The 12,304-nt window shown below is 47.6% G+C and overlaps 1 protein-coding gene across 1 annotated transcript in view; it reads left to right on the top strand.

Moving 5' to 3' along the window:
* The first annotated feature begins 857 nt into the window (after nucleotides 1-857).
* LOC143766624 (uncharacterized) overlaps nucleotides 858-12,304 on the top strand; it is a 30,510-nt gene continuing 19,063 nt past the window's right edge. Inside the window, exons 1-6 of the mRNA XM_077254429.1 lie at nucleotides 858-1,057; nucleotides 1,697-1,846; nucleotides 1,976-2,155; nucleotides 2,238-2,361; nucleotides 2,445-2,542; nucleotides 10,131-10,221. Coding sequence (XP_077110544.1) covers nucleotides 1,769-1,846; nucleotides 1,976-2,155; nucleotides 2,238-2,361; nucleotides 2,445-2,542; nucleotides 10,131-10,221 — 571 coding nt within the window. The 5' untranslated portion in view covers nucleotides 858-1,057; nucleotides 1,697-1,768. The remainder of the gene's footprint in view (nucleotides 1,058-1,696; nucleotides 1,847-1,975; nucleotides 2,156-2,237; nucleotides 2,362-2,444; nucleotides 2,543-10,130; nucleotides 10,222-12,304) is intronic.

A 12,304-nucleotide genomic window follows, 5' to 3' on the forward strand; every position in this document is an offset into this window, starting at 1 on the left:
CAGTGTATACAGAGGGGTCTGAGACCAAAGCTGGGGGTATACGGGTGTATACAGCGTACACAGGGGGGTCTGTGACCGAAGCTAGGGGTATACGAGTGTATACAGCGTACACAGAGGGGTCTGCGACCGAAGCTGGGGGCATACAGGTGTATACAGTGTACACAGAGGGGTCTGTGACCAAAGCTGGGGGTATACGGGTGTATACAGCATATAGAGGGGTCTGAAACCAAGGCTGGGGGTATACGGTTGTATACAGTGTACACAGGGGGGGTCTATGACTGAAGCTGGGGGTATACGGGTGTATACACCGTACACAAGGGGGTCTGTGACCGAAGCTAGGGGTATACAAGTGTATACAGCGTACACAGAGGGGTCTTCTACCGAAGCTGGGGGTATACGGGTGTATACAGCGTACACAGAGGGGTCTGTGACCGAAGCTGGGGGTATACGGGTTTATACAGTGTACACAGGGGGGTCTGTGTGGTCCATAAACCTCGTACACACACGGCTCCGCTCCGTACACCTCGTACACACGGCTCCGCTCCGTACACCTCGCACACACACGGCTCTGCTCCGTACACCTCGCACACACACGGCTCCGCTCCGTACACCTCGTACACACACGGCTCCGCTCCGTACACCTTGTACACACACGGCTCCGCTCCGTACACCTCGTACACACACGGCTCTGGTACATCCACACTGTAAACCCCTCCTGACCCCACACATAAACTTCCCCTCATCCAGCACCATGACAACCAGCACAGCACAGTCCTGCATACACTGAGGCCCCTGATCATGTGACCCCTGACTCCTCCCCTCCTGTGACCTCATCACAGGTCCTGTGCGCACAGAGCAGCCGTAGAAATCTCAGGCCACGGTGGTCTCCCCCAACTTCTGCTCTTCCTCCTTCTTTTCTTGCAGGGGCCGCAGTGGATTTCATCCTGGATCCATAGAGCCGAGTAGAGGAGCGATGTTCCTTCAGTCTGAGGGGAATTGATGGTGAGATTTGTCCAGCGGCCACTGTACCGAGTAAATCCCACCAGGACTGTAGCAGGTAAAGACCCCAATATCCACCGGTGTCCCTTCTAATGGGGGAAAGTACCAAAGAAAACCGTCATATCCCGAGAAATAAACCCCGTACATGGAGACATCGGCCTCAGATATCTCCGGTCTTGTTCTTACCGACAATCTCCTATAAAAGCCTCAAACTTCTGTGTGTGACTCAGAGCTGAGATCTAACGTGATAGAAGATTCCAGTGCGGGGAAGACGGGAAACCTCCATATAGAGGCCGGTGGGGATGGAGTCAGTGACCGACTCTGGACAGATCTGTTCCTAGAGCCGCAGTAGAAGATGGAGATGTCGTCCTCATCATGGAGTCGTTATTTCTCCTGTCACGTGTAATGAATATCTCCTGCAGTATTACTAATGCCGATTCCAGGGTCGGTAAATGAGGCGAGAATTAGCGTTATGGAAGATGAGTCTATGAGGAACGTATTCAGCTGCCGACTCCGAGGGAGAAACTGCTTGTTGTCTGTGGCCGAAATATATAGGTTTTATTAGTAGATGGAAAGAAGGAAACTAAATACTGTAAAATAATAAATCTCCTCATATGTTTCCCTTATTATCTCCAGTAATTGTATTATTACACAGGATTCTTATGACGTTACATCGGCTCATCTTCTTCTCATTCAGGTCTCTACAATATCAGATCCTCTCAGTGAAGATCTTCTATATAAGAGAATTTTCCTGATTTACTCATCAAAGATGGATATGGACAGAGACAAGATGGCGGAAAGGATATTACACCTCACCCTAGAGATCCTCTTCCGGCTTACTGGAGAGGTGGGAGATTCTGATGACGTCTCATTACATCATTCTTATCTATGGGAATATCAGATGGACAGAACTGGAGAGGTGAGGGATCTGGAAATGTCTGTAGTGAGATTTATTAATGTGTCTCTCCATAACCAGGATTACACAGTAGTGAAGAAGACCCCTAGTGAGCGCTGTCAGGACCCTGTGTCTGAGGGATGGGGAAGACCCCTGAGCCCAATCACGGGGCCTCCACCTCACCCCCTGATACACGAGGACATCAATGACCAGAAGATCCTAGAACTCACCTACAAGATGATTGAGCTGCTGACTGGAGAGGTGACACTGCTGGGAATGCTGGGACATTATATAGTAACGCTATGAAGGGATCGGGGGATGACGGTGTCATTGTATGTGTCAGGTTCCTATAAGATGTCAGGATGTCGCAGTATATTTCTCCATGGAGGAGTGGAAGTATTTAGCAGGACACAAAGATCTGTACAAGGACGTCATGATGGAGGTTCCCCAGCCCCTCACATCACCAGGTAATAGGCAGGAGTAAATACACACGGCCTATAATTATCTGTATGTAAAGAATGAATTCAGTGACTGTATGTGTTTCCTCCAGATCTATCCGGTAAGAGGACAACACCAGAGAGATGTCCCCGTCCTCTTCTTCCACTGTACTGTAAACAAGAAGACCCCAATGTTCCTCAGGATCATCAGGTAGATGGAGAGAAGGTGTCATGAGATCTCCCTTAGGCTGATTTCACACTTCCGTTTATTTCCGGTCCCGGAAAAACCAATACCTGAGATATCCGTGTCCGTGTCTGTAATACTTGCGGCACACGTGTGGCAACCGTGTGCTGCCTCAGAATCACACAGACGGCCGCTGGGAAAGAAGCGCTACCTTAAGCGCTGTTCCTCGGTGTCGGGTGCTGAAGACGGCTCTCATCGTTCTCCCCTGCTCTGCCGGCGATCGGCAGGAGCAGAAGAGAATAATGAGTTATATTAAAGTCTGAGCGATGACAGCAGGTGGGGGCTTTTGGGACTCTTACTCCCATCATCCGACTCTTGCTGCCGCTAATAACAGTGACAGCAGGAGCGGATGGTCGAGGTATTCCTCAGCCGCCACTTGCGATATAATTAAATAAATTAATGAAAATCCCGGTGTGGGTTCCCCCCTTTTTTCTTGAACCAACCAGGCAAAACTCACAGCTGGGGGCTGCAACTCTCAGCTGTCAGCTTCAGCAAGGCTGGTTATCAAGAATAGATGGTTGGCCCACAGATTTTGTATCTCCAGCTGGTATAGTGTGCAGTCTCAGCCTATGTTCCTCCAGACGATGGATATCCCGACCATAGCTCATGGATACTCCTCCAGCCAACAATCTCCAAAGCTCCATAGATCATCCATCCATTCCAGCTTGGATCCTCTTCCATCGAAATCCCTCCAACAACTGCCTGATTCAACCCGATGTCTTTTTCTCCCGCCCCCTTAAACATTTTCCTTTAGCTCACAGAACAAGGCATATTCCATCAGCTGGGACTGTATATGAGACCTCCCGTGGTGATGGCTCCCCTGAGTACTATCCCCACCCACACAATGGGCCTAGGTTTGGGAGTACAATGGAAGCGAGACCTTGATACATATGAGATTGATAGAGTCTGTCCTTAGGTTCACATAAACTCTAGCCTGCTCGTCTTCCTCTGCTGACTGCCACTGAATAGAAACATTGATTCCAGAGCATGAACTGCTGAGCAAGAAAATCACTAATAAAACACATCAAGCAAATTAACTATTAAAGTACAATAATATTGATGTCACCGGTGCTCTGTGCTGGAAAAAGTCTTTATGTCTTAGGCTGCCGTCACACTATCAGTATTTGGTCAGTATTTTACATCAGTATTTGTAAGCCAAAACCAGGAGTGGAACAATTAGAGGAAAAGTATAATAGAAACATATTCACCACTTCTGCATTTATCACCCACTCCTCGTTTTGGCTTACAAATACTGATTTAAAATACTGACCAAATACTGCTAGTGTGACGGCAGCCTTAGAGCGGTGGACTCTGCTCTACTTTAATTTGTCAGATAGTCTTCAGTAAGCGGCCATATCCTCACACTGGGGTCCCCATGCTATGTTTACTTATTAAAATATTTAAAAACAATTTAACAAAAACGACATGGGGTCCCCCGCATTTTTGGCAACCTACCTCGCTAAAGCTCACAGCTGGGGGCTGGAATTCTCATACTGGTAAGGGGTCATTGCTTTTGGCCCCCCTCCAGCCTAAAAACAGCAGCCCACAGCTGCCCAGAAAAGGCGCATCTATTAGATGCGCCAATTATGGTGTTTTGCCTGGGTCTTCCCACTTGCCCTGTAGCAGTGGCAATTGGGGTTAATATTTGTGGGGTTAATGTCACCTTTATATTGTCAGGTGACATGAAGCCCATGGCTTAGTAATGGAGAAGCGTCTATAAGACACCCAGGGTCGCCATCAGGGCATTACTGCCCTGACTGGCATATGGGGCCCAGTGGGCAGAGGGGGCCCCGTCTCATCTGCCCATCGGCCCCGAGACGCAGGTTCTATTGCTTTGCGGGCCCGTCGGAGGCTGGCAGCTGACGTCAGCGCGCACTTCGCCTGCGTATGACGTCATTGTCATTCGCCGGTGAGTCCGCGCTGAAATGTCTGGGATGGACGTCGGTGCTGGAGCCTAGCCAGGTAAGAAGAAAGCTGTTTTTTTTTTTAACTGAATGCGGCAAGCCCGGGGCAGATTGGAGACACAGGGGGCAGGAATGAAGAAAACACAGGGGACAGAATGAAGAAAACACGGGGCAGAATGAAGACAGCACAGGGGGCAGAAAGAAAACACAGGGCAGTATGAAAACAACATGGGGCAGAAAGAAAACACAGGGCAGTATGAAAACAACATGGGGCAGAATGAAAACAACACAGGGGGCAGAATGAAAACATGGGCAGAATGAAAACACGGGGTAGAATGAAGAAAACACGGGGCAGAATGAAAACAACAGGGGGCAGAATGAAAACAACGGGGCACAATGAAATCACGGGGTAGAATGAAAACAACACATGGGGCAGAATGAAAACAACTGGGCAGAATGAAAACACGGTAGAATGAAAACACGGGGCAGAATGAAAACAACGGGGCAGAATGAAAACACGGGGTAGAATGAAGACAACACGGGGCAGAATGAAAACAACGGGACAGAATGAAAATGGGGCAGAATGAAAACAACGGGACAGAATGAAAATGGGGCAGAATGAAAACACGGGGCAGAATGAAAACGGGGCAGGAATGGAAACAACATGGGGCAGAATGAAAACACAGGCAGGAATGGAAGCAACATGGGGCAGGAATGGAAACAACACGGGGGCAGAATGAAAACACAGGGAGAAGGAATGGAAACAACCCTGGAACAATGTGGGACATGGGCAGAATGAGACACGGGGGCAGGATGTGAGACGGAGGCAGAATGTGAGACACGGGGAAGATGTGAGACACGGGGGCAGAATGTGAGACACGGTGAAGAATGTGAGACACGGGGAAGAATGTGAGACACGGGGGCAGAATGTGAGACACGGGGAAGAATGTGAGACACGGGGGCAGAATGTGAGACACGGGGGCAGAATGTGAGACACTTGGAAGAATGTGACACTGGGGCAGGATGTGAGACACGGGAGCAGGATGGGAGACAGCAGAATGTGAGACACGGCAGGATGGAGACAGATGGGGCAGGATCATGGTGCAGGATGGATACGATGGAGACAGATGGGGCAGGATCATGGGGACAGATGGGGCAGGATCATGGGGACAGATGGAGCAGAATCATGGGGACAGATGGAGCAGGATCATGGGGACAGATGGGGCAGGATCAAGGCGACAGATGGGGCAGGATCATGGCGACAGATGGGGCAGGATCATGGCGACAGATGGGGCAGGATCATGGCGACAGATGGGGCAGGATCATGGGGACAGATGGGGCAGGATCATGGGGACAGATGGGGCAGGATCATGGGGACAGATGGGGCAGGATCATGGGGACAGATGGGGCAGGATCATGGGGACAGATGGAGCAGGATCATGGCGACAGATGGGGCAGGATCATGGGGACAGATGGAGCAGGATCATGGGGACAGATGGAGCAGGATCATGGGGACAGATGGGGCAGGATCATGGGGACAGATGGGGCAGGATCATGGGGACAGATGGAGCAGGATCATGGGGACAGATGGGGCAGGATCATGGCGACAGATGGGGCAGGATCATGGGGACAGATGGGGCAGGATCATAGGGACAGTTGGGTCAGAATCATGGGGACAGATGAAGCAGGATCATGGGGACAGATGGTGCAGGATCATGGGAACAGATGGGGCAGGATCATGGGACAGATGGGGTAGGATGGATAACCATGAGGGCAGAATGGGAAAACATATGGCTGGAGCCAGAAATGAGATACATGGGGCCAGGCTGGGGGATATTATTACCTTAGGGGCTAATTAAGGGATATTATTACTGCAGTGATGTATTTATTTTATTTTTTGAGTATACTGTTTTAAATGGGGGGGGGGGGTCCTGTTACTGTGCAGAGCGACACTATGATAAGTAAAATTAAGTAATGTGTTCTGCAAGCGGAGCTCTAGATAACTTATTTCCTGCAGAGACGACTCCTGGCTGGAAGAAGTGATGGTGGTCTGTGCTGGATTAAGATGAAAAGGGAAGCTGAAAAAATACACCTAGAGACGTCACTGGTGAGTCAGTGTGTTACCTGTACACTGAGACTATACACTGTATACTATATACAGTGGTCCTGTGTACAATGTCACCAGTGCTCACTGTATTACTTTTACACTGACACTATATACAGAGCTCCTGTGTACAATGTCACCAGTGCTCACTATTACTTTTACACTGACACTATATACAGAGCTCCTGTGTATAATGTCACCGGTGATCACTGTATTACCTGTACACAGACACTGCATACTTAGTACAGATCTCCTGTGTATAAAGGCCCTTTTGGTGATAGTATTGCATTTTCTTTATTAATGATCAGTATTTTAATATTCAGTCACCATGTGGTGGTAATATGTTGTCCGGCCATGTTGTAGCGGTATTTGTTCCCTGTATGTCAGAGGTGTCAAACTGCATTCCTCGAAGGCTGCAAACAGGTCATGTTTTCAGGATTTCCTTGTCTTGCACAGGTGATAATTTAATGACCTGCACAGAATGATTCCAGCACCTTGTCCAATTGTAAGGAAATCTTGAAAACATGCATGGTTTGAGGCCCTCGAGGAATGCAGTTTGACACCTCTGCTGTATGTGGTATTATTCGTCACCATGTGGTGGTAATATGTGGTCTGGTCATGGTGTGGTGGTATTTGTCTCTTGTATCTGGTATTATTCTGTCACTGTGGTGGTAATATGTGATCTGGACATGGTGTGGCAGTATTAGTTCCTTGTATGTGGTGTTACAGGTCACTGTTGTGGTAATATGTAATCTGGTCATGGTGCAGTGGTATTTGTCCCTTGTATATGATATTATTGGTCATATTAAAAATTTAAAAATAAATAAAAATATACCTAAATTGTATTACATATTTTAACAAATGTTTAATAGGTTAGCGTAGAGTAGAGCTCGGCCAAAAGAGTCTGCCTTGTGGTGGCAGATTAGAAAAATATTTTGGCTAAAACAAAAGCTGCTGGCTATATGAGTGATCTGGTGATGGGAACTGTTAATGTGTGATTGGTGAGAAGTGGAGTTTTTTCAAGAGAGAGCTGTGGGACTTTGGACAGTTTGAGGGGTGGAGGCGGGGCTGGGGTGGAGCCTGGGCGGTCTCAAAGGGCCCCCAAAATTTTGCCAGTATGGGGCCCCGAAATTCCTAGTGGCAGCCCTGAAGACACCTATCCATTACTAATCCTATAGCTATACAGTATGTAAATAAAGACACAGCCAGAATAAAATCCTTTAGTTGAAAAAATGACAGACTCCTTTATTAATCTCAATTAAACCATAGTTACTGCATCGTCTAATTCCACCAAAGCCCTCGATCTATAATAAAAGTAAAATAAAAAATTAACAATATACCATACCTGTCCGTTGTTCTGTCCCATGCTGTAATCCATGTCTGGGGGCTAAATAGTTTTCAAGCTGGACAGTGCCAAGATGCGACCGTCCAGGCTGAAAACCACTGGTGAATGAGCTTCTGCGAGCGCAGCCTCAGTGACTAGCGGTGATGTCATCACTGGCATTTTCCCACGGTCCTGAGGTCACCGTAGTTCAGCCCGGCCTCGATGATGTCACCGATGGTAAATGATGCTGCGCTCTCATCAGCTCATTCACCAGTGGTACTCAGCCTGGACGGTCGCATCTTGGCACCATCCAGGTTGAAACCTAATTATCCCCCAGACATGGATTACGGCATGAGACAGAATGACAGACAGGTATGGTATATTATTGTTTTGTTATTTTATTTTTATTACAGGAAATCGAGGGCTTTGGTGGAATTAGTCAAGGTCATAAGTATGGTTTAATTGAGAATATTAAAGGAGTCATTTTTTTCAATTAAAGGACTTTATTCTGGCTGTGTTATTTACCATATAACTATAGGATTAGTAATGGAGAGATGTCTTAGACGCTTCTCCATTACTAAACTGTGGGCTTGATGTCACCTGACAATGACAATACAATGACAATACAAAGATGAAATCAACCCCACAAATATTAACCCCTCTTGCCACCGCTACAGGGCAAGTGGGAAGAGTCGGACAAAGCGCCAAAATTGGCGCATCTAATAGATGCACCTTTTCTAGGCAGCTGCAGGCTGCTGTTTTTAGGCTGGGGGTCAATATCCATTACCCTATACCAGCCTGAGAATACTAGTCCTCAGCTGTGAGCTTTAGCAAAGCTGGTTGTCAAAAATGGGGGGACCCCATGCCATTTTTTTAAAATGATTTGTTTAAATAAATATAAAAATATCGTGGGTACCCCTCTATTCTTGATAACCAACCTTGCTGAATCTGACAGCTGGGGGTTGCAGCCCCCAGCTGTGAGTTTTGCGTGGTTGGGTCAAGAAAATAGGGGGAACCCACACCGGGTTTTTCATTCATTTATTTCGATATATTGCAGGTGGCGGGTGAGGAATATCCCTATCATCTGCTCCTGCTGACACTGATATTAGCGGCAGTAGGTGTCAGATGATGGGAGTAATAGTCCCCAAAGCCCCCACCTGCTGTCATCGTTCGGACTTTAATATCTTTTGGACTTTAATATAACTCTCATCATTCTCCTCTGCTCACGCCGACCTCCGGCATAGCAGGGGAGAATGATGAGAGCCGTCTAAAGCACCTGCCGAGGGGAAACAGCGCTTACTGTAGCGCTTCTTCCCTGGTGCTGATGCGTGTCTCATGGAGGACATCAATGTGTGTTCTCCATTTGCACGTGTGCAGTACGTTTTGCCCTCCATGCTGACAGTGAAAAAACGGACATGTGCACAGACCCATTCATTCCGGTACGTGTGAAAACTGTCACCTCACGTTCTGGAGACATGGACGTGTGAAAGAGGCTTTATGATGTTGTGGCAGTTCACTCACATGGCGGCACACAAAAGTAGGACAAATGGGAACACCGTCTCTTTAATGTAAGGCAGCATAAACCAACTTGTGGGGAAAACAAACTCAGCCTTCTTGGCTAAAACAAGAACGAACCAACAAAAGAAAACAAAATGCTGCAGCACAGCCTGTATGTTGTGGGTGGCACCCCGCTCTGGAGCAGGACAGGTTCAGTCTGTTCTCGAGGAGCCACAAAGCCTCTGGAGTCCTCTCTCCAGGCTAGCTGAACCCAGACTGCCTGTAGAGCTCGGTTATTTCACCCCAAGCCTGTAACTTCCCCATCATGTGATTGATCACATGATCATGTCCTCATGCAGGTCCTGGCAGGTCTGCCAGGGGAGATAAAGTGGACCTTCTCCCACCCGCTCTGTGAAGGTCCACATAAAACCAGCCCTGTTTATGCAACTTAACCCTCACAACACATAGTGTGCTGGAGAAAAATGCTCTGGTTTCACATCACCAATGCCGATAAGCGCAGTGACACATATCTCCCCTCTATCACCTTACCAGTGACTCTGTCACAATGTGTAGACGGCTGTGAACTTCATGTGTTCAGTGTTGCTTTATCCACCAGTATTATATGTTTTATGCTTGTGTAATGAGAACGGTGGAGATGGCAGGATTAGAGCTGATCATAGATGTGACTTCTCCGTCTGTCTGTGACCTTTACAATATTTGTTTCAGGGTGAAGATCTGACCCATATTAATACTACAGAGACATATGTGAGGGGTGATGAGCGGTGTAAAGAGGAGATTCCTACATATGACTACCCAGGTGAGTAGTGACCACTAAATGCAGAGAAGTCACAGATTCTTCTCAGTCACCGGCTGTGGCTGCTTTATCGGTGGTGTAGTCCGGCCGTATCACAATCGTGTGATCACCATTTTGCCTCTAGACCACAACATTCTCCTCCACCCAAAACTGTCCAAGTGACTTTGGGCATTGAAAGCCCTTTTGTATAGAACGTATAGCCTGGAGGATCCAACTACCCCCTGAGATTAGAAGACTCTGACCGTTACCTGCCCAGATCCGTAAACTACAAAGGCAAATGACAGTGTACGTAGAATGTGCTGACAAGTTAGAAAAATATTATGATGAGCCTTTTAGAGAAAACGGAGGGTAATGATTAGAGATGAGTGGTGTTCGAGTCGAACTGTTCGCCAATTTCAAATTCGAGCTGTTTTGGGTGGTGTTCGAGTCGTTCGACGAACCCGAGCAATTTGCTTAAAATTCGGCTGTTCGAGTTTCTGTTCGATAACTGTTCGTTCACCAAAAGCCTAGCTTGATTTGCACATTAAAACTATTTATCATTGTTAATAGACTGTTTCAGTGTATAGTGGGCGAGGGGGGGCGGGGGATTGATCTGTGCTGAAATAGCGCCAATCTCCTTTTTTTATTTATTTATTTTTCTTTCCCGCATTTACAGAGGGGCAGTTGTTATGACCCCAATTGCAGAGGGTCTCAAAAATACATACCAAGTCTGCAAACACAAAAAACCAGCTCATAGGGCAGTGGTAACTGGGCTGACCATATATCTAATCCTAGCACCACAAATAGCAGCAGCCGGGGAACGTGCCTACGTTGGTTCTAGACGTCTCGCGCCAGCCGGAGAACTAACTAACCCTAGAAGGGAAAAGATAGACCTTTCTTGCCTCCAGAGAAAAGACCCCAAAAGTTGGATACAAGCCCCCAACAAATAATAACGGTGAGGTAAGGAGAAAAGACAAACGTAAGAATGAACTAGATATTTAGCAAAGAGAGGCCCACTGACTAATAGCAGAATATAGTAAGATGACTTATACGGTCAGCAAAAACCCTATAAAAATTTCCACGCTGGATATTCAAGAACCCCCGAACCGTCTAACGGCCCGGGGGGAGAACACCAGCCCCCTAGAGCTTCCAGCAGAATCAGGAATCACATTTAGTACAAGCTGGACAAAAAATAATAGCAATGCAAATAACCAAAAAACAAGGAAGCAAGACTTAGCTTAATTTTGCAAGATCCAGGACCAGCAGACAGGAGCAAACAGAAAGGAACTGATTACAACGATGCCAGGCACTGGACTGAGAATCCAGGAAGTTTATATAGCAACACCCCTGGACTAACGACCCAGGTGGGTGCCAAACTGAGGAAAGACAATCCCAGAGTCATATCACTAGTGACCACAAGAGGGAGCCAAAAAAGTCTAATTCACAACAGTACCCCCCCTTTAAGGAGGGGTCACCGAACCCTCACCAAGACCACCAGGGCGATCAGGATGAGCAGCGTGAAAGGCACGAACTAAATCGGCCGCATGCACATCAGAGGCAACCACCCAGGAATTATCCTCCTGACCATAGCCCTTCCACTTGACCAGATACTGAAGCCTCCGCCTGGAGAGACGAGAATCCAAGATCTTCTCCACCACATACTCCAACTCGCCCTCAACCAACACCGGAGCAGGACGCTCAACAGAAGGAACCACAGGTACAACGTACCGCCGAAACAAAGACCTATGGAACACGTTGTGAATGGCAAACGACACCGGAAGATCCAAGCGAAAGGACACAGGATTAAGGATTTCCAATATCTTGTAAGGACCGATGAAGCGAGGCTTAAATTTAGGAGAGGAGACCTTCATAGGAACAAAAAGAGAAGACAGCCATACCAAATCCCCAACACGAAGTCGGGGACCCACACCGCGGCGGCGGTTGGCAAAACGCTGAGCCTTCCCCTGTGACAACTTCAAGTTGTCCACCACATGATTCCAGATCTGCTGCAACCTATCCACCACGGAATCTACCCCAGGACAGTCAGAAGGCTCCACATGTCCCGAGGAAAAACGAGGATGGAAACCAGAGTTGCAAAAAAATGGCA

This window comes from Ranitomeya variabilis, chromosome 4, assembly GCF_051348905.1.
Source record: "Ranitomeya variabilis isolate aRanVar5 chromosome 4, aRanVar5.hap1, whole genome shotgun sequence".
Classification (NCBI taxonomy): Eukaryota; Metazoa; Chordata; class Amphibia; order Anura; family Dendrobatidae; genus Ranitomeya; species Ranitomeya variabilis.